The sequence below is a fragment of the Phoxinus phoxinus genome (genome assembly GCF_949152265.1).
Source record: "Phoxinus phoxinus genome assembly, chromosome: 7".
In the NCBI taxonomy this organism is placed as follows: domain Eukaryota; kingdom Metazoa; phylum Chordata; class Actinopteri; order Cypriniformes; family Leuciscidae; genus Phoxinus; species Phoxinus phoxinus.
In genome coordinates this window covers 26,740,245-26,765,977 of record NC_136882.1, presented here as the reverse complement: position 1 = coordinate 26,765,977, position 25,733 = coordinate 26,740,245, and the positions used below count along the sequence as shown (strand labels likewise).

At 37.7% G+C, this 25,733-nt stretch overlaps 2 protein-coding genes and 1 long non-coding RNA gene across 14 annotated transcripts in view; 1 reads left to right on the top strand and 2 right to left on the bottom strand.

The window, feature by feature from the left end:
- The window catches only part of LOC307001487 (phospholipase D1), a 29,494-nt gene extending 21,255 nt beyond the window's left edge, over window positions 1-8,239 (bottom strand). For 6 of the 10 annotated variants that reach the window (XR_013798249.1, XM_079618064.1, XM_079618069.1 and 3 more), the window contains exons 1-6: window positions 4,756-5,603; window positions 3,817-3,962; window positions 2,494-2,752; window positions 1,020-1,150; window positions 631-748; window positions 207-324 (exon numbers count right to left, since the gene is read on the bottom strand). Coding sequence is in view for 9 of the 10 variants with exons in the window: in XM_079618064.1 (XP_079474190.1) it covers window positions 207-324; window positions 631-748; window positions 1,020-1,150; window positions 2,494-2,732 (606 nt within the window). In the remaining variant the exon portion in view is untranslated. Of the gene's footprint in view, window positions 1-206; window positions 325-630; window positions 777-1,019; window positions 1,151-2,493; window positions 2,753-3,072; window positions 3,123-3,816; window positions 3,963-4,755; window positions 5,604-8,174 lie in introns of those variants that run through there. The other 4 variants (XM_079618066.1, XM_079618070.1, XM_079618067.1 and 1 more) reach the window with 4 other exon arrangements.
- A 61-nt stretch (window positions 8,240-8,300) lies between these two features.
- On the top strand, window positions 8,301-21,960 carry tmtc4 (transmembrane O-mannosyltransferase targeting cadherins 4). 3 transcript variants are annotated; one of them, XM_079618074.1, is made up of 18 exons: window positions 8,301-8,770; window positions 8,881-9,080; window positions 9,627-9,742; window positions 10,259-10,475; window positions 11,175-11,259; window positions 12,354-12,448; window positions 12,603-12,695; window positions 12,773-12,934; window positions 13,843-14,045; window positions 15,089-15,263; window positions 15,392-15,523; window positions 15,792-15,871; window positions 16,034-16,141; window positions 16,237-16,378; window positions 18,053-18,167; window positions 21,118-21,230; window positions 21,344-21,413; window positions 21,635-21,960. In XM_079618074.1, exons 2-18 carry the CDS (start codon window positions 8,919-8,921, stop codon window positions 21,781-21,783), a joined length of 2,217 nt encoding a protein of 738 aa, XP_079474200.1. In that variant the 5' UTR covers window positions 8,301-8,770; window positions 8,881-8,918; the 3' UTR covers window positions 21,784-21,960. The 3 variants fall into 3 exon arrangements, with proteins under 3 accessions (XP_079474200.1, XP_079474202.1, XP_079474201.1); XM_079618076.1 differs by having other exon boundaries at window positions 8,321-8,518; window positions 8,885-9,080; XM_079618075.1 differs by having other exon boundaries at window positions 8,321-8,770; window positions 8,885-9,080.
- A 505-nt stretch (window positions 21,961-22,465) lies between these two features.
- The window catches only part of LOC307001494, a 92,163-nt gene continuing 88,895 nt past the window's right edge, over window positions 22,466-25,733 (bottom strand). The window contains exons 5-6 of the long non-coding RNA XR_013798251.1: window positions 22,826-22,903; window positions 22,466-22,704 (exon numbers count right to left, since the gene is read on the bottom strand). This is a non-coding gene — a long non-coding RNA (uncharacterized lncRNA). The remainder of the gene's footprint in view (window positions 22,705-22,825; window positions 22,904-25,733) is intronic.

The following is a 25,733-nucleotide window of genomic DNA, read 5'->3' as shown; positions in this document are numbered from 1 at the left end:
AAGCTCAAATATAGATGTGTTTAAATATAATTATAAATATCCCCATCATTAATTATGCCTTTTAACTTTTTACTCCATATACTGTGAATATATACTTTTTTTTAATTTTGGGTTTGTATAAAGGGTTGATTGATATTATATTGGACACTTATGCATGCCATGGTCACTTTAAGTTATTCAAACAATAGTAAAATAAATAATCTAACTTTTCTACTGATGAGCTGTTCCTCTTTGACAAGAGCATCAGGTCTTCGTGGTAATGTTGGTGTGTGTCCTCCTTGAAACCGTTTGCGGCCTTTGAATGACCTCCTTTTGACTGAGTGTCTGTCAAAAACAGGAAATCTGACTGTCAATATTTGACAAGATTTGGGTTGCGTGTCCGTGAAAGCGCCTCTGATTTGATTAACCGAGAGGTAACAGTGCAGTGAGGCTGAGAAAAGGGTTTTTCGTAGGGTTTAGGGGCGCTAACAAGAATACATCTGGGACAAATTGAGTACACCCAACTGAAAAATGAAAACACTTAGCAGCTCAAAAAGCAACGAAGCGAGTTTGTTTTTTAAGACTTGTGGTGTGTTTGTGAGAGAGCGTATTGTATGAATATAAAGATGAAATGAATACAGTGCATCTTACATTCGGCTTGGCAGGGGGATTTTTAAGAGGGCCTTGAATTTGAGCAGTTCCTGATGAAGTGCCTGGAAGTGCTTGAAACGACGCTTGATTTTCCACTTGAAGTTTCCGTGGCTCAACTCTATAGTATACAGGTTGGGATTCAGCACCTTTGAGAGGATAATTTCGAGAAACAAGAACTGACTGAAACTGAATATGTTTTTGTACTAATCTAATCATAATACATGGTACAAATGTATAGATTTTTTTTAAATACTACATAGTATTATTTTACTTTTGTTCTTTAGCAAATAATCCAGTTGATTATTACAATCGTTAAAAAAAATTGATAATGTTTTTAGTGTTGAAGAAATGTGTAAGTGATTCACTTGTAGTGTTTTAATTTGTATTACCCTTGTAGACGTGAATCTGTCCACCTCTGTCACCTGCACCAGGATTGGCACTTCTTCGAGAAATATAACACCATCCAGGGACTTGAATGGAAGAAAGTTGTATATTGCTTGAAACGATATGTTCCTTGATTCTGAAAGTAATCATATTATTGAAATGAGTCACTGTAGTGATTTTTTCTCAACATATAATCATATGAGCTAGTTGAGATCAATAAGAAAACATTGACACATAGAATGATTACACACAACCTATGTTGTGGTAATCATTCTGATTCATGTTGGCCTTGTATTTTAAACTCTGATAACATCATAGCAATCAAAAAGTACAGCTACTTTAGAAATAGTTTGTTTGGATTTTTATCTTTTGAAGTTGTGCAGTAATGGCATGTTGAGGCTCCATTTGATTGTCAGCAGGATAGCGATTGAAGGCTCCAGCTGGAGGTGTATAGTATGCTGTGTGCTCTGAAGTTTCTCAAGGCTAAATCTGCTCTGTATCAGATAATGATTTTAGTAAGCTTTTACCTGCTGAAATATTGTTCCTGGAAATATTAATGAACATGCACTGATTTAGAAGTGAGGAAAACAGCACTTTATATGGTGAAAAAAAAATAGTGCCACAAAATATTTTTAACAAATGGTCAGTGAGGTGCTTACCATTCAGGAAAAAAATTGATCATCAACCTCAGGAGATCAAAATAAATATTATATGAGCTGGATTTTTTATTTATTTTATATGAGGTTTGCAATTTTTGCAACACTGTTACCAAAATATGTGGCATGTCTAAATACAGTCTACAAAATCTACAAAACTTGGATTTGTCTAGAAATGTTAAATACATATTGAAATTCAATAAACTAAATTTATCAACCAGAATTTTTTTTTAAATGGTCAGAATGCGTTACGGTGAATGTGATTTCACCAAGTGCAACATGTTCCTGCATCATTCCAACATTCCAATCAACCAATCAGATTTGAGAGACAAGTTTCCAGTTTCTGTCAAGTTTAGGCTTACAACCAGGCTGCTTATATATCAGTGTTATTCATCATTTCCTGATTTTAGGGATGTTATGGGTAGAGTTAGGTTATATAGTTAGGACTACATTTTCATGATCAACTAAATATGTTGATCCAGGAACATGTCTTGCTCAGCAAATATATAGCCCTAATTTTCTGTGCATCCCTGTCTGTTCTCATTACAATTTTAAGTTGGTTGGTTTAATTGTGTATATCTTGTTCTCGTTTATCCAGTGCTCCTGTATTTCTGTTATTTAATTTAAATTGTATTAAATAAAGGGACAGTAAAATTAGATCCTGCCTCTTAATATCCTTGCTGCAATCATGTGACACCTGTATTTATGCTTGGATTATGTTAATCATATTCATTACATTAGATTCATTATCAGCTGTGCAGAGACGTTTCTATTGTACTATACGCTGCTCCAAAAAAGTCCAATATAGAATCGTACAACTCACTCTCCTTCTGACATAATGAAAGCAGTATGCTGAGAGGTCAGCTGTCCTATGAGGTCACTGATAGACGCAAAGACACACTGAAGCAGCAGTTTACCGCCACAGAGGTCAGTATGGCCACTTAAGTCAAGCTCCTCTGGGTCGTCTTGTAGATCATCTTGGTCCAAGCTGCCAGAGAACCGGCTCATGACCGACTCCAGTCGCTCCAGTTTAGGAGGTCTCTGACGGCCCCTTAGAGACATTTTCTCTTAACGGCTTTCGTCTACAAAAACAATGACTTTTTTATTATTATTATTCAACAGAGGATATACAAATACAAGACCAATGTATGAAGAATTGTATAGTGCTTTTGTGATGATGCAATACTTAATGCAAGATTTTTTTTTATTTCATTAGTTAAAGATATTTGCTCCGTTTTGATACAGAGGTACCATATTGCAATTGTGTTTCTGTATGTAAAAAAAAAAAATCAAAAATCAAAATATTTGTGTTTGTTCCTATTACCATCTACTTAATGCAGACACCCCTTCAAATCATTTAGCTGCATTTCTGTGTTTTTGTCTGCTAAATATGCATAAATACCTCATGTTCAGATTTTTTTTTCGGTCACTGATAATTGCCCCCATATGCGAAATGCATGAAATATGGATTTAATATCAGTTGGCTGGTTGCAGCACTTATGAGGGGGAAATCTGTTAATGAGGGGCTCCTCCCCTCTCTCCTGACCGGCTCCAGAGCCAATGGCCCAAATGCAAAGTGACAGACAAGTCATCAAAGAACATGGGGATGTAATGTCTTGTGATCCCAGAAAGGGTGACAGACATTGATTTTTTTGCAATCTGACGGTACATGTAATGATAAAAGAAAGGAAAGGTCAGGGTCAAATGGCATGAAAGTGAGGAAATGGCAGGATATCACGCAATGTCACGGACCACAAACCTTTTCCGCAACTAAACAATGCAAGAAACGTATGGGTATGTTCATTTATATTAAAAACGTAGTGAATAAATAATATTGCCTGTGCTAATTTAAAATGATTTGAATATGCATATTGCAACAAATGTGTTACTTTTGTTGCATGTTTATAGCATTTAATTGATCTATTCAATTTCTCTCTCAAATAAAAAATAAATAAATCCAAGGTGAGATGTTAAAAAGTATAACAAGCCAGTGATAATAAGAGAATATTTTGTCTTTTCACTGCACTTATTTTATGCTTGCTTCACATTTTTACTTATGAATATTTATACTTTTCATTCCAATTTGTGTCAAAGCGAGAGAGAAAGCAAAAACGAAACACAGAGAGTATTTTGTGCTTCATTTCACCTGTCATTGCTCCAGTAAGACTGAGAATCTTCCTAATGGCCACGGCAAGGGGCCAACGGCAGCAAGGAGGGGGCAGAATCAAACACACTTGTGATTTCCTCTCCCAACAGGACTGTGGGCAGCGGGCAAATGTGTTACTCCTTTAGCTAGAACAGGTAGAACAGACAAATCACTAAACTTATCTTGACATGAGCCTACTATTAAAATATGCTAATGTTACATATTTAAATACATATTTATTAATACATAAAAAAAAATATTGATATTATTCAAATTATGAAGAAAAAGAGTGCAGCTGTAGGCCTATAAAATGCTCCACAAACATAGGCCTACTGTAGTTGACCTTCAGTTATTTGTCATACTTCTATCACTGATTTAAACATTATTTAGTCTGATAAATTCTCAGTAACAACAACTAAAATTGATTTTGTTAAACTTTGTTATTGTCTGCTCAAATGCCAAGTTAAAAGAAAGTATTTCCATTACATCCACTTTATCTATATCATTGTGGTCATTCAGGTAATATAACATATTTACTGCATATGAAATACTCTCGATACGAGAAACCCACAGGACAAAGAGTTTACTGGATTAGATTGTATCTGTGGGGGATCCAAATTCATACATTTATTTAGGCCACAAATTGTTCATGATAATAATCACATGTGTGACAACCGCAATGTAAATAAGGTTATTAGTTTCTGGTGTAATTAGACAGGATGTGAGTCTCCATTCTATGACAGTACAAACGGGACAGAGGCAATTCATTAAGCAGGTAATAGAGCACATTATTGTGCAAATGTTCTGCTTCAGACTAAATCAATCACCACTATAACTGCACATTCTTTCATTAAAGTGAATTACAATGCTGAAAGAGGGGAGAAGACCAGAGCTTGGAACAGCAGGAAGGCAAACTAAAGAAAATATCTAAGTTCTTACCTCATTTTGAAGCCAGTGGAGGAGGAACACTTCTTCTGATTCTCGAGATTACAACAGGTTGTAACTACTCCGCTTACTCAGTCTTAATCTCTGTGGTAATTCAAATAACTGGTTTCAGTGCTGTTACCCTCTTTGAATTATGTTAGCAGTATGACTGGACAGTTCCATTCACAGCTCTTACAATGTATCATTGCACCATAGGGGAACAAGGGAATGGTTTCACTGCATGCTCAAAGCCTCTATTGATAGTGAAAGCTCTGCTACTGGTGTGAGTGTTTGTGTTTGAAATGTTTGTACCAGGAATCAGAGAGTTACAGCTAATCTCTGTGATGTCATCCCTCATGAGATGGGGACTGGCATGGCGGAGCTTACTGGCCGCAGTGGTATTTGTGTTGCTGACTGATTAGTGATGTGTCAGCGGTTCAAGAGGATAGTTGGACAATCATTATTAGGGTATAACATGTTGGCACCATTCTGAAATCTTAAATACTGTATAAGGTAAACACTAGCCTTCACGACGATGCATAAGAATGGTTTACTTAAAATTGCAAGTCTAGATTAAGCCTAATTTTTTTCTGGCCTTTATCCACCTTTGGCTAAGCCCCTCCCCCCTTAGTTACTGTTGCTACGTCCGTCAACTTCGTATAGGCTCTGGTTTGGTATCAACATGGCTTATGCAGTGACAGCTCTTCCTGCTGAAATTTTATCAAACTTTTATAAAGCAGCAAATAAAGTGTCCGTTAGAAGTAGGCAAAGCAGTATGCGTTTGAAGGCTATATTCAAGACATACAGGTGAAACGCAAGCAACAACAAGGCATCCAAATAGAGGCAAAAGCATAACGGTCAGTCAAAAAATGAACCACCGCATATCCTACTAATCGAGACGGAGGCTGGGACTAACAATATTAAGGAGCAACACTGTTCATGCACAGCTGGGTAGGTCTCACTTCTATAATCGTTATTACAATAACGTTATTTATTAGCAGCGTGTGCTAGCGTATCAACAATTAGGGTAGAGAACCGAAATCATAACCTAAAACAGCATAAAATTGTCTAACTAGTAGGCTATAACTTCACAGTAAGGTTAAAAGCTAAATGTATCTTAGAGCACAAAAGTGTGCTTGTTGATCCTTGAGGGGTTTCGCTGACTGTGAGGACGTCCAGTTTAATCCAAAAACGACACTTATCAGGATTTGAAGGGGAAAAAACGGACACCCTCCTTCAACCTCTCTGGGAAACGCGTATCTGTGTTACAAATGCACCATGCACAACGTTTAAAGGGCACCTATTATGGAATTTTGAAATGTACCTTTCATGTAGTGTGTAACATAGATCTAAGTGAACAAAAACATCCTGCAAAGTTTGAAATATGAAAGTGCACCGTATATAAAGTTATTGTCTTTCAAAAGTAAGAGTCGACTCTGAGTCATTTTTATGAATCGTTAGAAGAGCGAAGCTTTTTCTCTGACTAGATGACGTCAACTTGTCAAGTTATTTGAATACGATACGCCCACTTATTGCGCTCCAAGGCCAGCAGGGAAAACTTGAAAACGTCATGGCGACGAGACGCTGTGTTCTGAAGTGCGACTCAAAAGCCAACTTTTTTCATCTGCCCAAGGAGGAGCATTTGAAGACTAAGTGGCTACAATTCATATATACAACTATACCACAGAAGTATAGTCCGAGCCTTGTGCTTTGTTCGCGCCATTTTGAAGACAATTGCTTTACCAACTTAAATGCAATCAAGCTTGGATTCGCGAGCCGGCTGATATTGAAGGAAGGTTCAGTTCCAAGTGTATTTGCATCAGCTTCCTCCTCCGTATCACAACCTGTAAGTGTTATTAATAATTGTTGCTTTTATGTTTTATGTAGCATGCTTAATAATTATTTTGTTTGTTGTGTAAGCACCTTTTAGCTTCTAGGTCTTCAATGGCAATTGTATTGAGATATGTGTTTGTCGTTGTTTTCGGAGTTGTCTAAAGAATAGAGTAATACCTCGTAGTAACGTAACTGCATTTTTTTTTTTTTTTTTGTAAAAACGTTATGTTTATGCATCGGGCTAACGCAAACAAAGACTGATTGTGCTTTTACAATATGAACTCTGGGCTATGCTCGCTAACATAACATTAAATTCTTTATCTTATTTTTAGTTTTTTACTACAAACTACAAAGCAGTGGACTATAATCATTATTATAACACAATTTAATTGATAAAAGCATCATTGTACTCCGTGTTAAACAATAAGTATACCAATCACAACTGACTGGGTCATCTGACCAATCAACGCAGATTAGCGTCGCGCAAAGGAGGGGTTTGGAAAAATTAGTCGTTGAACGATTCATTTGGGAGTCAGTGAGCAAATCAGGTAAAAATAAATGCATATTATACGACAACAAAAGTGTTTTTTGTCATTGCATGCATGTAAAACTGTTGTTGGGGACTCCCAAAACAACATTAGGAACATTTTAAATGTCATAATAGGTGCCCTTTAACGATATTTTTGATAAAACTACGACGGTAATAGCCTGCCGAGACCACTGTGTTAAAGTCAATGGAGCGCTGTGAAAAAGTGTCGGACCTCTGGGAGCTCGTCCTTGGCTGCGCTGTGATTGGTCAATCTACATTCTAGGGTGTGGCTTAGCCAAAGGCGATAAGGCCAAACCATGGGCCAAACAGGGAAATGACAACATGGGAAGTGACAGAACCGTACTGTCTATGGACAGAACATGTTTAGATATATGCTACAAAAGCAACATTTTAATAGGTTTGAATTTTAATTAATCACTAGTTGTGGCCCAAATAACACCATACACTTATACTATGCACTACTGAATTAAATGTTGTAAGGTTATTTTATATTTTCTCATTAAATCGGAGTCTGATCCAATCACTCTTGTCTTGATGTTGTTGACTCAGGCTCCGTTAATTGTCTTCAGTGTCTTGCGTTTGTTTTTATATCGTTAAGTACTTTTATGTTATGCTTTAAAAAATACCTATAATGTAACGTTAAAACATAATTAGCATTATTATTATTCATTGTAGCCCTAGTGATAATTTCAAAATGGCGGCGCCAGATGGGAATTAGACTGTAAAAAGGGGAACTCCATACAATAATCCTTTTTATAGAAAACTAATTTGTTATTAATATAATGTCTAACGTTAAATATATTCAAGAAAGAAAGAAAGAAAGAAAAGTCCTATGCTGGCATTTAGATATCGGAAAGGTCATACTTCCCACTCCTGAAGTTGTGATTTCGTGATTCGAGCTCATCGCATTAAAATTTTGACTTCATGTCCATTTTTTAAACTAGAAAACTAACGTAACGTTAAACAAATTCCGATAGTACGCAGGCAGGCAGCATTTCATCGTTCATTTAGGAGGACATATGTTGTTTACAAAGTTAAATATAAAGTATACCACATCGCACTGCACTGCTGCCGCTTAACATTTCATGTGATGTAACCATTTACTGTGAAGTATTTTTCATTTGTTTGTATGAGTCCTCGCATTATATCCACTTGGATGGCTCAGGTCACGTGACGTCACAGTCTATTCTTCTCCGCGCGCTAGCAGGAAGTACAGGAAGAGAGGCTCATTCAGGGATCAGCAGTCGTTTAGCCACGTATTAAGCCTTTATTTTCACATTCGTGGGGTTTAGCGATATGTGCATCGCATTTATGTGACACCGGTGATTAAAGCCTGTATTGCTCGTCTCCTACAGATTGCACATCTTCTTCTTCGGCGGGCAGACAGTTATTGACGTCAGTGCACGTTTATACTATTACTATTTGTGAATCATGTTTTGACGATTGTCATTCGCGCGCGAGCAGAATATATGTGTAGAAAACGTAGAAAGTGTGAATGGTTTAGTAATATACTTTGCTCGCCGTGACAGCCGGTTGCTATGCATTGCATGCATCTGTGTGTACAACCATGCAGCAGCAGCATAGCATGCAACTGTGCTGAGATGTCACACTGCCTTTTCTAACAGATCTCTTTAGTGTATACAGTAGGTATGTTTCCAGTCTGTTCACCCTTCTCGTAAAATGATTTGATTTTGGTAGTATTTTGGAGGTGTTCGTTTGCTATTTTAACCTCCCACCTGCTTTCTTTGTTCTGCAAGACAGTGGTGGGTCAGAATGAACAGAAACCTCATGAAAGATGGTGCTTTCTGAGCCTTACTGGGATCATCACATCCCCCTGCCAAAACTGGGACCCTTGCACTCCAGGCTGGTCACTGCCTTTGTTGCCCTGATCTGTTTCATAAACAGCCATGATGGGGACTTTGTCTTTGATGATTCAGAAGCCATCATCAATAACAAGGTATTAACCCCTCCCTAAACCTAAACCCTGGTTACTTAATTATTTATTCAGATGTTTATTATGAAAGGAATCGTTTACCCATAAATCTAAATTCCGATATAATTTATTTATTTGATGTTGTTTCAAACCCAATTCATTGGAGTTGACAATGGATGGTGACCAAGGATTGGCCATTAATTTTCATTGTATAAAAAAAACTGCTTTGACATTCTGTTTTAAATAAATTATAATTTAATTACATTTTGGGAAAAGCCCCCCTATAAATGTTGGTCAATTGCTAATAGTATGTGATATTTGCCGACTTACAGTGTTTATATACATTGTCTCAACCGATGTCTCCTGTATAGTCTTAAGTTTTGTTGATTGGCTGTTATCTCAAGTCTATTGGATTGGAATATTTTGTGTGTATATACCTAATACTTTTGTAATATTTGCACAATATTTATGCAAAATATTAAACGAAATTATTATATTTTCTGCTATATGATAATAAATAAATGTAAGTATTTTTGTATGGCAAGCCATTGTGATTTCTACACTTTGTAGGATTTGAATCCTGACACTCCTCTGAGTAACATCTGGAAAAATGACTTTTGGGGAAGTAACTTAAGTAGCAACTCCAGTCACAAATCCTACCGGCCGCTGACTGTCCTGACCTTCAGGTACGTTACCACAAAGACAAAAGTGTCTTTCAATTACTGCTCTGTGACTGATGATTAACACAAGGTAATAGGCCAATTTGCTTATAGTGAATATTGTCAAACCTCTTTGCATGCATTAGATGTGTGGACTTGTAATTTTATTCTCAGTGGGAAATCAAAAGAGGTCCCTCAAGTGCTTCCTCACCAAACGCCACAATAATTGACATTAAAATTGGATGCATATATTGCTTTTTTTCCCAAACTCATTTCAGAATTGTCTTTGGCATTTGACTGCTTACTGTGAGGAAACTATATAGGGGGCATAATTCATATCCTGCATGCTGCTAATGAGAATGACATCGTTTTGCATTAGTAATGGCCCGTTATACCAACTCAACCATAAAAGTTACTCTATAATGCTGCTATGTCTGTATGCCATCATATCTCTGCTGGTTTGTGTTTCAGAAATACAAAACTTTTGTGATCACTGTAGTCAAAGTTGGTTTTAATTATTCTGGATGTTATTTATTTTCCCAGGATCAACTACCTCTTGGCCGGTGGATTGCATCCAATCGGCTTCCACATGCTCAACGTTGCCCTCCACTGTGTTATTTCTGTGTTAATGATCGATGTGTTTGCAATATTAATTGGCGGCCTGGTTCACGATGGAAGAGGGGCGAAACTCAATCTCTCTCCGAAAGCTTCCTTCCTGGCTGCGCTCTTTTTTGCTGCACATCCAGTTCACACGGAAAGTGTAAGTAGAGTGGGAAGACGTGATTCAGCAGGCTGTCTCTGCCCGGTAAACAGTCTCTGACTACAATGCTCCGTATCACAATGTTCATTGATGTTGCATGAAATATACATTACAAGGCCTATGGAGAAGAAAGCTTCACGCAGCTGGTGTGCATCACATAGGTGGGCTCTACAGTCAGCCGTGGCTATTAACAGTAACCGAACGCTCGCTCTGACCAGCCACGGATGCGTCCGAGCTTGGCAGAGGCTGGCGATGCTCCGGTATCTGCTCTTTAATCAGGTTCAGAAAGACCGGCCCTGGACCTGGAGGGGGTGAGGTTCAGAGAGACCACTGACTTAGGCCTACGGGATGTATCAAAGAAGGTGGCCCCAGGACTCCAGCCAGGGCCGACTGCAGTTCTGTAATGAGTGCTGCCTCCTGCCTCCACCGTTAATTTGGCACTGCCAGAAATACAGGCAATTTCACAGACGAAAGGATGGCGAAGGATGTTTTTATGCTGCCCATTTTTGTCTTTAATGTACAAGCAGGATTTCATTAGTTTAGGTGTAGAATGCGTAGCTGCTATTAAAACGAATGCCCTCAGGGTGGATTTCACAGCCGTGACCAGCTTGATGATGCTTGATGTGACACTGTTCTTTAGCTCTCTGAAGTATATAGTTGATCTTATGAATAATTTTCTGTTGGCTCTTTGTCTTGTAGGTGGCTGGCATTGTTGGCAGAGCAGATTTGTTGTGTGCCCTCTTTTTTCAACTCTCTTTTCTGGTTTACTGCAGAGCGTTTCAAGGTCAGTTGATAAACTAAAGCAGTAGTCTTTGTTACAGTTATTATGGCAATTTTATTATGTTAAATTACTGAAATGATTTTTTAAAAAATTCAGTCATTATTTACTCGGCTGTTCTTTATTTTGTATTCTTAATTTATAAACTTTATTGCATCTGTGGAACATCGTCCTTCGGATGAGGCGTTAAACCGAGGTCCTGACTCTCTGGTCATTAAAAATCTCAGGATGTCCTTCGAAAAAAGAGTAGGGGTTTAACCCCGTCATCCTGGCCAAATTTGCCCTCTGTCCATTATCATGGCCTCCTAATCATCCCCATATACACTGATTGGCTTCATCACTGTCTCCTCTCCACCAATAAGGTGGTGTTTGTGGCCGTTCTGGTGCACCATGGCTGCCGTCGCATCATCCAGGTAGATGATGCACATTGGTGGTGGTTGAGGAGATTCCCCCTTACATGTAAAGCACTTTGAGTGCTGAGAAAAGCGCTATATAAATGTAACGAATAAAAGGAGAAATTTCGAAAATTGCACTGGTTGCTCTTTTCCATGAAGTTGGTCTCCGATTTTGAGCTCAGGTTTTCAGGATTGACACAAGCAGCATAAAAGCATCACAAAAGAAGTCCATTTAACTTGTGTACTGTATTGTAAGTCTTCTGATGTCTTACGTTTGATTTTTTTGTGGACTAAAATTACGGTAAGTCATTATTCAATGACAATTTTCCCTTCAGTGGGCTGAGATAACCTCTTCAAAAAGATCATTGAGATCATACAGACTGCTTTTGTGAACTTGCACTGAGAAAAGATCAGAGTTATTTGCTCATGAACTCTATGTACCTCTTTAAGGATACTTTTATAGTGCTTTTATGTGCTATTTGAAGATTTAACGCTACATTCCTCATTCATTTTAATTGTATAAAAAGATTTATAAAGCAAGTCATACAAGTTTGAACAGTGGAGAAATAATGACTGAATTTACATTTTTGGGGGAATTAATCCTTTAATTTACAGACACTGCATGTTGGAATATTGCTGAAAATAGCACTCTCTTTGTACCAAGCATACCGTTTCATTTAGTTGCTCTTGAATTTTTCTTTGTAGGTGGTGATAGAAAGTTCTCTGTGTTGTGGATATTTGGCAGCATTCTTCTTTGTGCAGTAGCCATGCTGTGCAAGGAGCAAGGCATTACGGTTTTGGTGATTGAAAATTTATACATTTGAGATCTGCAGATCAAATACAGTATATGGTATTAGCATATAAATGTTAGATAACCCCACATATATTTTTTTTCTTCTTTATCATCCTTTATCATCTATAAAATATCCTTGCTCTTTTCTTCCATGTCCGAAGGGAGTAAATGCTGCTTATGATATTCTCATGGTCTGTAATCTGAACGTATATGAGCTCGCTCACCGGCTGCTGTCCAGGAGAAAATCAGCTGATGTAAGTGTCTTACTCACAGTCGCTCTTTAGACCCAAACAAACTTTGGATTGATATATACTTTCTCTTTAACACCCAGGTTGGTGGGTTAGTGCAGAGCGGTTTGCTTATGAGGTTGGCTCTTCTCTTTCTTGGTGGTTCCTTTCTTTTGTATGCAAGATGGAGGATCATGGGAACTGGGCCTCCATCTTTCACTGAGGTGGATAACCCAGCATCCTTTGCTGAAAATGTTATCTTAAGGGTAAGCAGTCCTTTGAGTTTGGGTTTTTGAACAGCACTTTTGACTGGGCTGCACGATATTGAAGAAAAATGCGATAACTCTTTAAATAATGCGATTCAATATGCGATATGATAATGTTATTAAACAGAAACTGAATAATCAAATGTAAAAATTAAACACTGCTTAGTCTTCACTGTATGAATTATACAGTATATACTGATGCCTATTAAAGCTGCTGTCACTTTAAGAGCTGCATGGATCCAAGATATTGTTATGTGTGCTTTCTTTCTCAACTTTTTACTCCACTTAAGACATAAATGACTGTTTACGTGAATACTCAAAGTTTGGCAATTTGGATAATTTGTGTGTTTTTGGCCATATAAGCTGCGGAAGAGAACTGAAATCGCGATTATGTGCTGTCCTAGTGACTACTTCCTGTGCACATGAGTACTTTATACGCTTTATTGCACCTAATAACATTTGCATGTCACATGTGCAGTATGTACATACTGTATATGTCTAGTCTATTTTCTGCTGTCTGCGTCAACCTAAAACTTATCATAAGCCATTGCAATATGCATATCGCGATATGTACATTTGATATATTTCGATATACAGTATTATGCAGTTTTATCTTTTGAAGTTGTTTTTGATAATATGCTTGTGATACTGTTAATATGTATTTTTTACTATACATTTTATATCAATGTATTTTTGTAGTTAAAATTGTATTTAGAAGAAAAAAGGTTTGTTGACCTTGTTTACATGAGACTGTTTTCACTGTATATATGTATAAAAAATATTTAGTAATATAATAATCATTTTAAAATGTATTCAGAAACTGTACTCTTTAATATTTAATATAACTTCTTAGTCATTTTCCCCATGCAGACTGTTTTCACATGTTCCTCTTCTCTGCTCTCCTTCAGATTGTGAACTATAATTACTACTACTCCTTGAATGCCTGGCTGCTGCTGTGTCCCTGGTGGTTGTGTTTTGATTGGTCAATGGGCTGTGTGCCTCTGATTAAATCAGCCACTGATTGGAGGATTGTCTGGCCTCTTGTGCTTTGGTGCTGTCTGATGGGCTTGGTAAGCCAAGCTCTGTGCTCACAGGACAGCAATAAAAGAAGGTAAGAGCAGCACTGTATCAAAACAAGACATGCTTTGTGTAGTGATGATTTGAAGAAGACAGCCAAGTTGTTTTTGTTACCTGAACATTTATTTTTATACAGTTGTCATACTGTAATACTACTTTAAGACGTCTTTTAATGAATAGATCACATATATGACTTGCATCATTTAAGTCCAATCCTGTAGTGTATGCTTTGTTTCCCCCCCCCTGGAAGACAAAATACAAAAATACTCTTTAAATTATCCTCATGGAAAAGTAATGGTAACTTAAATCATTGGCAACTATTTCTTCTATGTAATACATTACGTTTGGGCTGTGACATTTCTGTCTTAAAATATTGCTTCAATATATTTATTTTATATCAATATAAACACTACTGTTTAAAAGTTTGGGGACAGTAAGATGTCTTTAATGTTTTATAAAGTTTTCTTATACTCAACCAGGCTGAATTTATTTGAGCAAAAATACAGTAAAATCAGTATTGTAAAATAAATGCTACAATTTTATACATTTTAAAATGTAATGTATTCCTGTGATGTTAAAGCTCTCAGTCTCTTTGCTGTATGACAAAAAAAAGTATTTTTCCTGAAATATGAACACCCAGCATTTGTGGAAATTTGAACTTTGCGTTCCTTGGAGGCACAGCATTTTTAAATAACTGTTTGTTGGGTACCAGGGCATTGTGGAATTCAGGAAATGATCAAGCTGATGCTGCGGCTAAGGAAGCTTCATCTTCAGAGCTCGAAAAATGCCCAATTCCATCTTCAGACCTCAAACATATTATAAACCCCTAAATCGGCAAGAAATGGCAAGCTGAATGGGATCAGTGTATAACAAACAAACTTTACAAAATCAATTATGTTGTTGGTGTAAATAAAACATTGTGTCCATTTTGAAAATCACTGGGATCACATTACCTACACATGCTGGGCATTCCAGACTAACTCATGTTTCTGTTAACGGGTGAGGATCCAAAAGAACAGCATTTATTTGAAAACTTCTTTACTGTCACTCTTGATCAATTTAATGTGTCCTGTTTAGGACTCTGACGTTTGGCTTGGTGCTGCTGGTGATTCCATTCTTGCCAGCCAGTAATCTGTTCTTCAGGGTGGGGTTTGTGATAGCCGAGCGCGTGCTGTACCTCTCCTCAGCGGGCTACTGCCTCATTCTTGCCTACGCTGTGGGCTACTGTGGCTGCCACTGGAGGAAACACAAGGTATGTGACCTGTTCTACACCAATTTCCCACTTATCACCTCCTAATATTCACCATCAGACCATAATTCACTGTAACTAATGTGCCATTGAGTTTGTGTTCACGTCTCGTGTCTGTGGGATGACCGCAGAGGCTGCTGAGAGCGGCCACGTTGACGCTGCTGTGTGTGAACGTGGCTCGCTCTGCACAGCGCAGTCAGCAGTGGAGGTCTGAACAGAGTCTCTTCACCAGCGCCCTGTCTGTCTGCCCGCTCAACGCCAAGGTGAGACTGCACACCTGCCCCTTCATACTGCAGTTTAACTCCACTCCATTGGTGAAATCCATTATGGTAACTTCAGCTTACCCATCAACACACAAAATGCCTTGAGGAAAAGGAACTGAAGCATTTGAAGCATCAGCAATATTGCTAAATAAAAAATAACTTGGAAAAGCAAATCAAATATTTGTTCTCAATTGTATTCAGTCCAGTTTTGCACACCAGTGAGTTCATTAGCTTGATGAGCTCTCTAACTTTCTCTTTCCTTGCACAGGTGCATTATAATGTTGGCAAAAGCCTTGCTGACAGAGGCAACCAGAGTGCTGCTGTCAAGTACTACAGGGAGGCAGTGAGGTAAAAAAGAAAAGAAAAAAAGTCATGATTCCATCATATTTGGTTTGGCAAAACACTCAAATTCTTCCACTTTCAGCACTTTCAAACCGTGCAGTGTAGTGTCTATTATGCGACATATAAGTTTGTGTCTTTATCTGCTTTTTCTGTTTGTTGTTGGTACAGATTACACCCCAAGTACGTTCATGCTATGAACAATCTTGGCAATATATTAAAGGAAAGAAATGAGTTAAGGGAAGCCGAAGAGCTCCTGTCAGCTGCGGTTTATATCCAGTGAGTGACGATTTTTAGTTATATCAGTGCTGTTGTTATGAAGCCTTAATTTATCCTTGTAAATAATTCTGCTGTGTTTCTTTGATTTGGTTTAGGCGTGATTTTGCTGCAGCTTGGATGAATTTGGGTATTGTTCAGAACAGTTTGAAAAAGTTTGACAAGGCTGAACAGAGCTATCGGAATGCCATTCGATTCAGGAAAAAGTACCCAGACTGTTATTATAATTTGGGACGTCTGGTAAGCGATTTGTTTTCTCTGTAATTTGCATACAGCCTTCAATGCATTTATTTTAGCCTTCATGTTTTCTTTCTTATGATAGACATTTCCCCATAAACGTCAATTTCATTAATCTGAACAGCATGGATTTTTATTATGTCTAGTGTGGTTTTGGTCCTTAGCTATTATATTCACTCTTCCTGTATGAGTACAAACCAACATGGTGCAATTTATTATTAATTATGGCAAGAAATTGGCTATTCCGCTCTAAATATTGCCAATTTGATGTGTAATGACATGCTATTTTTGTGTTAATGAAGATTTGATTCCTGTACTCTATGAATTATCAACTTCAAAGCTGTTTTATCTAGGGGTGTAACAATACACTCATCTCAGGAGTTCATGATACGATACTATCGCAATATTTTAAGCCAAAATAAAGAAGAGAGGTTTTTATTATTATATTTACTTTATTATTATTATTATTAAAATATTATTATTATTATATAATTGTCAGGAGTCCAGGACCCACAAATATTCCCCCCATTGCAGTATTATACATTATATTCAACATTATTTATAGTAGTTTAATGTAGTAATGTCACTGAAATGCCGTAAACTTAAAACATTTTACGCAGTACTCGCGCTTTCAGTGCAGGCATTCGTTGGATCTCTTGCACAGACTTTCCCGGAGCTTGCTATGTCCCCCTTTTCCTTTTATTAATGCACTATACATATAAGAATAAACCATCTAAAACGTTTTGAATAATTATACTACTAAAACTAAATGTGATATGGTGATTTAAATTATGTTTGCGCTTTCATTTAAGAGGAGTGTTGTTTAGTGCCTTCAGATGAGCGATGCAATCAATCCCAGCTCTAATCGCAAGAAAGCGTGTCAAAATGACTATTCCCAAACTGTCAATGGTTTGTTCATACAAAAATTTTAATTCTGCTTTTATTCTTTCTCATGCTGTTTTCGCATGTCACGCAAGCATTTGAACGTCTGTGTTTACCGTTTACCACAGTATGCGGCTGCGCATTGTTGTAAATCTGTTCATCATATAAAGCCATCGTGTCTCTTCAAAAGACTCAATCGGAATCAAATACCGGTACTTCCATACTATATCAATAGAATACATAAGTTGCGTCCCAAATGATATGTACCTACTGTATGCACCATGTACTCATCTGTGTTGTGTATGATTTTTATAAGGTTATGATGTCTGATGCCAGAAATATCTCAAGTTTCATAAAAAATATATTAATTTGTGCTTGGAAGTTGATCGAAAATCTTAGATTTGAAACAACATGGAGATTAGTATATGATGACAGAATCTACATTTTTGGGTGGTTTAATTTATAAATACAGTAAGCTGAGACTTGGACAAAATTCTATATCACAAATCATATTGTTTACATCAACAATACATATCGTCGCATTGTCACATCACGATATCTCAATATAACGATGTATTGTTACACCCTTAGTTTTATCAAAGATGTGGACTAGTGGTTAATCAACATGCTTCGGAGTCGTGTTGAGCCTTGTTGCTTATGAAGGAAATGCTAGTTTGAATCCCACCTAAATCATTTCATTGCCCCCTTTTTTTCCTCCTGGAATAAAATTATTTTTTTAAAAATGACAGTGTAAAGCATAAGACTTTTTTGGGTGCTTGTTTGTTTCATCTCTAGTATGCAGACCTGAACCGCAGCATTGACGCGCTAAACTGCTGGAGGAACGCCACCATGCTGAAGCCTGACCACAGCCTGGCGTGGAACAACATGGTCATACTGTTGGACAACACTGGTGAGGTGGAGTTGGAATTTATTGGGTTAGATTAAAAGGTCAGTTCATCCTGTCACAAAAAGGGAAATTAGTATATTTGTTGCTGTACTACATGTAGTCTGGAATACTTGATTCTGATTGGTCTGTTGCTGCATTCCATGGTAAATTATTTTATATAATGACTGCTAATTATTTAATTATACAGTACATTGTCCCTACATAGCAACATAGTGTCGTATACTACTCTGGAGTCTTATCGGAGTTTAGTTTGTGGACTGTGCATAGTCTTTTGCATGTATCACAGTTTAACAATGCAGTATAGATTCGTATTGTAACGTACAGACAGGGCCAGTCACGTATGTATAAGCTGAGTGAGTGTTCTCATTAAACGTGACCTTGACCCTGCCCTTGGGGGTAAACAGATGATCTTGGCTTCCTCCCAATTCTTCCCGCCTTGTCGTTTTCGTCTGGTGTGTCCCAAGTATAGCCGTGGCTCATAGCTGTGTGTGTGATAGAGGGAGAGAGAGAGGTGTGAACTTCCATTCTGCAGATGCTGAGCGTCAGGTGCACGCTGCCACATGGGGCCATGCTGCATAATTAGTTCACCCTTTTACAACAATTAACTCCTGCACCCCATCTTCACCCCCTCTTCTCGTCAGAGACCCTACACGGATACCTTAGCAACTTGGCTTTCTATTAGAATTGTCCGGTAACCTTTTAATGTTTTTTCTTTGTTTGATATAATTAGCACATTGAGTAATATAGTTGGGCAAGTTTAACATACTTTGGGATGTGTTACAATTTACAACTTCAAACAAAAGTAGAATTCGGAATAATAAATGTTTAACTAAAACAGTAGAAATGTAGTTAAAAATAATCACGTCATTTAATAGTAATAAATAACAATATTTACCTACATATATTTTACTAAAACAGTTTAATATACCATATGTAAAATGTCACAGAAAGACTTCTGTGATGATGCAAATGAATCATAGAATCTGTGTTTTGAGTTGATTCATTGAAACAGTTCAGAAGAACTGATTCACAGAAACGAATCAAACGTACCACTTTTGGCATTTTTCGATTCATGAAAGTTTTGAAACTAGTATAACGGCAGCTTTTGGAAAAAGTAATTTTCAATTAAGAAATATAAATTTTATTCTATGTAAGAAGCATAAAACTGTTAGCAAAAATGATTGCAGATATATTTGAATTTTGTTTGTTGAGCAGCCCAACTAAAAATTATTGAAAAAATATATTTAGTTCAGTTAACCATATTGATATGCATATATTTCTGTGCTTGTGTTTTTATTATTATGAGGGAACAATTTCCCCCCAAATTTCCGTTTTGACGAGATATTACAGGATTAACGGAGGATGTCTTTTCCGGGAAATGCCGGCATAAGAACCCAACATGATTAGACCGGAAGAGCAAGAATCAACAATGCTTGAAATTTATGTATTAAAAGCCTTGTGTGTTGTTTTAAAGCCACTCTTCCCTGCCGTGTGGAGAATGGCGCGATTCCCTGACAGAAGCCGTTTATTCAAACGCGTCTCCCAGGCAGGTTGGCCCTCCCTGGAGAGCCTTGGCACGGTCCATTTTCCTTGCCAAAAAAAAAAAAAAAAAAAACCTGGCACCAGCATCTTCACCCTCTGCATTTTCCAGTCCCAATTGATCCCCAAACCCCTCCCAAAAATAAGTAAATTATTGCAACCAGGAAATTGGAGTTTTCTCCTGCTATTGTTTCCTTGTCAGATTAAACTGAAAAAGTATCAAGAAAGTGTGCGAACATAAAACATGAGTCATATTTAGGTTTCAACAGTGAGGAATAATCCTCAGCAGCTCATGAATTTGTTAAGGGCCAGCCAGTGAGAGAAGATCTATCTGAGTCTGTGGTCAGAGGGAGTTTTGACATCCAGATCAATAAGTCAGTAGCCCTTGTGTTGCCCTCTAATTAGGAAGCTAAAAGAATCAGCCATGTGTGGAGTGGAAAAACTCTCTTCTGGAGGCTGCTGACACACCACAGCAATCCGCTCTGCAAAGTCAACAGAAATTGCAGAAGGACGGTATACAATTCTCTGTTTGTGACATTTTGAACTATATATAAAAAAATTCTCCATTTTATCCATCATAATTCTTTAGGTTTTTAATTGGCCAATTGGTTTAACACACAACAAACGCTTTTTTTCTGTGAAAGAGATTTAAAAGTCTGGCACTAAACACTAATTAAATGTTCTTTATTTTAAATGGCTAGATTTTTACATTTTATAAAGAAAATGTGAGTGGTTTACTTGTACAAAAATCCATTCTAGGCTGTTCCAAATGATAGCCAGAGCATGACATGCAACTGCTAAAGCGGTCTATGTTATCTTAGCACGTTGCTAGGTTTCTTAGTGGTTACTAGGTGGTTACTTATAGGCTCAAGTCAAAAGAGCCCACCCCTGAGTCACTTTGAAATTCTGGTCCCTAGATATTGCTTGGGTTCGTCCTTCAGTGTAACAGACGCTATGCATGATTGCTTCCGCCTTTAGCCTTGGTGGCCGCAGCAACTTCTGGTTTTTACAGTTTATGAAAATTGTATCTTAAAGAACTCTCCCAAAACGGGTCGAAACAATATTTATATTATCTACCTTCACGCTAAAGGTATTTAAAGTTCATTACTAAGAAGTTGTTTTTAATATAATATACTAAAATGTTATATATAATATAGTATGATTAGTTGTTATTGTTAGTTATTAGAAATATGGCAGAAAGAGTTTGTTATGGGAGAATACTATACAAGAAGCTCACGTAGCACTGAGGTTTAAGCAAAATACGTAAGCATTTGGTATGTCCATTATTTTGTTTGTTTGTTTTTCTCCCCCATTTTATCACCAACCAAAAATCATTGTGCCTAATCTTTTGGAAAAGTAAATGCCCAGTGGGTTAAGCAAGGTAACTATTTAATGTTTTGTCTTTTCATTAAAGGCAATCTGGCTCAGGCTGAGCTGATTGGAAAGGAAGCATTAAAGATATTGCCAAAAGATCACACCATCATGTTCTCCCTCGCCAATGTCCTTGGGAAACAGGAAAAATACAAGGTTAATACAAACTTTTTTCCACGTAGTGTTGCTCTCTCTGTGAAAATGTTGCTCAAACTATTTCTTTGACACAGAAGGAACTTTATAATAACCAATGTTCCTTTTACTCCCAGGAGTCGGAAGGATTCTTTCTTAACGCTCTGAAGATCAACCCAAACGTTGCCAGTTGCCATGGTAATCTTGGTAAGTCTCCCAGGATCCCGCTGGCACTTCAGTATTGTCACAAAAACAGTTGTGCAAGTTTTGACTCCTGCAATGTTACACGATACAGGGATAAATCGGTGCGATTGAATCAATAAACAAAGCGAAGTGGCTATGATTCGTCTCCCATTCACTGGGGACCGATGCTGAGTTACTGTACAGTCCCTTGATTTAAGTGACAGGTCTTTTTTGTGTTCCTGCAGCTGTTCTTTATCACCGTTGGGGAAAACTAGACTTGGCAAAGCGGCACTATGAACTGTCTCTTCGACTGGATCCCAGCGCTCCAGGGACCAAGGAAAACTACAACATGCTGAAACGCAAAATAGAACAGAGGCAAAGGACTGTTGGATAACACTGTTTTTGATAACTGCATGCCACAGAAGTCTTTGTACGGTCTCTACATAACTAAATAAATTAATTCATCTAATTAATGGTCACTTTTGTCTATTATGAATATTCCCACCTCACATGGTTGCTTCGATTCTGGCCACATTATAGTCTTTTTAAGGTCAAGACTGCGGTTTCTTAACCGGCTCAAATGAGTTTGTCACGTGTAACTGTAGTCTCAAGACATATGGAACATATCCACTATCTTGACTTTCATCTTTGACCTCATGTTATGTCAGCTGGGCCTCTATTTATTAGTCTGTTACACTTTGTAATTGCAAAGTATGTTACTCTTGGCTATTCACCAAGAACGTACCCCACTGTGGACATTGCAACAAATTGCGTTTTAAAATGTCAAGTTACCATGAGTCGCACACACCGCTATAGGCCAATGGTTTTTGTTAGCATGTTTGTTTACACGCCTTCCGTGGTATCTGACATACGTGTCTCGAGGACTGGATCATGGCCTTTTGTTCCTCCGAGTCCTCTGTAGTTAATGTCGGAAAGGTGTTTTGCGAGTCGCTGTTCTGATGTGCCGAGGCCGGGGCCGTAGGGTCACCCCAAGTAGGAAGCCGGCAGCCATGACAGCAAAGAAAACAGTGAAGCTCAGAATGGGGGCTTCAAAGGAGATGGAACGCAGTCCCTAGGGGCATCTCACACATGCTGGCTGCTCTTGAAAGTTAGTGAGCTGAGCGAGGGCTGACCTCGAGACAACTTCAGTCAACAAGTCTCCTTCTTAGTTTAAAGTGCATCGTGCTTTTATTTTTTCACCTGCTTCCTCTAGCCAACGGGACACTTTTGAAGACCACGGATCGCAAAGATGATGCTGCTAAGATGACAGGGTTGTTGGTTCTAACGATACCATCCTTAGATCTGAAATATCAGCCTGCAGATATAATATATAGACAAAGGTATTACTGGAATCACTCTTTTGAACAACAAAAAAAGCTTTGAATTATAGTGGTAACCACTGTCTGTCTGTATTTTCATGCTATTCTTCTACTTACCTTCACACTGCTGAAATTGAACCAACAAGGGTGGACCGGTGGCTTTTCATCTTTTCTTGAATTTCACACATGATGTACCTGCAATATTTTCATAGTGTTGCATAGAAGGATTACTGTGTCCAGTTCTGTTTTTACACATTACTGAGTTTAAAAGTGTGGAATCCATTGGATCTCTGCCTAGCCTCAGAGAAAGTGAACAGTTGTACTAAAATGCATGGATAGGAGGTCCATTGGTTCTTGAAAAATACAGCAAGTTAACAACAACCACAAAAAACACTGGGATATACAGTATGTGAAAAACTATGCATCTGAACATTTTTGGATCATGGAGGTTCGATAAAGGATGATCAAAGTGCAGGTATTCCGGGGACATGATTATGTTTAATACATGGTGTTATATCAAGTGTTATTACATAATTCACAAGCTGGAGAGACAAATTAATGTGGCTGAGAACGTCTACCCGTCAAGTGTTCCATGAAGGTCAGGGCCACTTTAATGTTAAGACTTTTATTTACCAAAGCTGCATTTATTTGATCATAAATTCTATAAAAACTGTAATACTGTTGTATAAGTGTTTTAAAATGCAATTTATTTTTGTGTTAACAAAGCTGAATTTTTAAACAACATTACTCCAGTCTTTAGTGTCCCAGATCCTTCAGAAATCATTTTAATATGCTGATTTGGTGCAAGAAACATTTAGTATTCTCAATGTTGAAACAGCTGTGCTGCTGGAATTTTTTTACATTTATTTTTTAAATAACCTGTTAAAAAAAATGCAGGTGAAAAATCTAGAGCAGAACAGTATCTTTGATTCTCTCTAGCAATGAACTTATGAAGCGTGCTAATTTTAACCTAAACTCAAAAGTATGTGGACTATGTTGCTATAGGAATCATCCATCACAGCATGACAATTCATTCATTAATTGCTGATCTGAGGTGCTTTATAAAATGGCTCTAGTGTGATTGAAGAGGACTACAGTAAATGAGATAGAAAACATGTAAAAACTTAAATATTTTCCATATTTGGATGTTATATCAAACCATTATGAACCAATTTTAGTTGAGACCCCCTTCTCCAGTTCAAACCAGTAACAATTAGGCTAAGCTTCATCGTTTCCACAACAGCAGTTCAAGGATTTGTCGGCCTTTGAATCCAAGAGTCTGTATTACAAGAGTCAGTAGAGAGAAAACAAGGAAAATCCTTTTTTTTTTTTTTAACAGTCAGTGACCTGAGGTTTATTTAAGCTTCAGCACTTTGGCTAGCTCGTAGTGTAGCACTTGACACGTGCCGCTTTGTGAACGTTATTAGCCGCTTGGCCCCACAGTATGTTTAGATGAACAAGCCCTGAATCACATTTTACAGCTCAGAGCTCCTCTGACAGACTGCTAATCAATCTGACAGGATGTTGTCAATGTTGCTCTTCTAACATGCTCCCTGGCCCACCCTGCAGTCCTTTAAACAAAACTAATGGGTTGTGATGTCGGCTCTCCGACTTCCAGTCTAATTGATGTACATTTTGCAGATCTTCCCAGAACGGTAGCCGCCATCCGGCACGGTACATCCGCTCCTCTGACACCGGGTCAGGATTCACGCATACGTGTGATTATTAGGATGGCACTCATTAGGGAGCATCTTGCCTGACACTGTCGTTGCCCCGCTCTGAGGAGCACTCCACGAATTACTGCGATACACTGCCCAGCATTTTAAAAAGGACTGATTGTCACACGCGATGCCGCCGCCACCACCACCAGTCCCTGCGTCCACCTCTGCCCTACTGTGATTAATTGTTCGCGATGGGCAAGTAGAGGCCACTGATGCCAGCTGCTGGTCTGGGTTTGTTGAATTAATATCATGGACATTTTCTGCCAACACTGCCCTGTCATTCACAAGTCCTTGAGACATGAAACAAGTTTAGACATGCTTGGGTGTATTTTTTTATATATATATTTTCTTATTCCTTATCATGTAGACTATTTATTTTATTCAGTTAAAACCAATTAAATGTTGAAAAAAATACAAATTTGAAAGCATAAATAGAAAAATCTGTTCAAAATATGTGCCAAGTTTTTAGAAACGTACTTTTGAATGTTTTACACATGCCATTTTTTGGAGGGGGAGGGGTTCTAGAAAAAAATATATTTTGACTTGTATTGATAGGCATTTTTGTAATTCAAATCAAATAAATAATTATTTTTCTCTATTTTTTGGGAGCCTAAGCCCCCAAATATCTAAATAAATTTTTATACAGAATTCAGTCATATTCAAGTAACTATTGCATTTGATGTATATATTTCTTGATAAATACACTGGGAAAAAAAATGGATCAGAAATTGTTAGTAAATTTCATACTTTTCTTACAACGTTGAAAATATCTTTTTTTTTTTACAGTGAGATAAAAAATAAGGGTCACCACATTGATCTACTTGACAACTTACTACCATAAAACAAAAGTATAAACGCCAGTCTGTTTGTTTAAAATAAAAAAAGTATTTTCCTCAGGGAGGCAAATGGAGAGAATATTTTTAAGGGAGCCCTCTTAGCTGTTTTGCACAACAAAATGAGATGCTCTGGATCTTACTGGAAAAAAAAATGGTGCACTGAGATGGAAATTTATTAACTGGCACCAGTTAATGTGTGCATTATTCATTTCTGGTAAGCATGAAAAATGATTTAAAGAGGTTTGAAATTGCAGCTGCAAAGGCTGACTGCACCGAGCCAAACTTGTTCATTTGATCCTTTAGAGGTGCAGAGGGGTGTGAGCTGCTCTCTGGACAGGGTTTACAGTAACAGCTGTGCTCCTCTCACAAGGGGGCGGCCACTCGGCCGGGCGGTGGGCCGCTCTGAACAGATGGAAAAATACATCAGAGCTCTCTCACTGTTATTAAAAACACAATATCCTCTGCTTT

Coding starts and splice junctions, on each gene's coding strand:
- tmtc4 (XM_079618074.1), top strand. CDS start 8,919: ATGGTGCTTTCTGAGCCTTACTGGGATCATCACATCCCCCTGCCAAAA. Junction 16,379..18,052: donor ATTATAATTTGGGACGTCTG/GTAAGCGATTTG, acceptor TTTCATCTCTAG/TATGCAGACCTGAACCGCAG. Junction 21,414..21,634: donor CAGTTGCCATGGTAATCTTG/GTAAGTCTCCCA, acceptor GTGTTCCTGCAG/CTGTTCTTTATCACCGTTGG.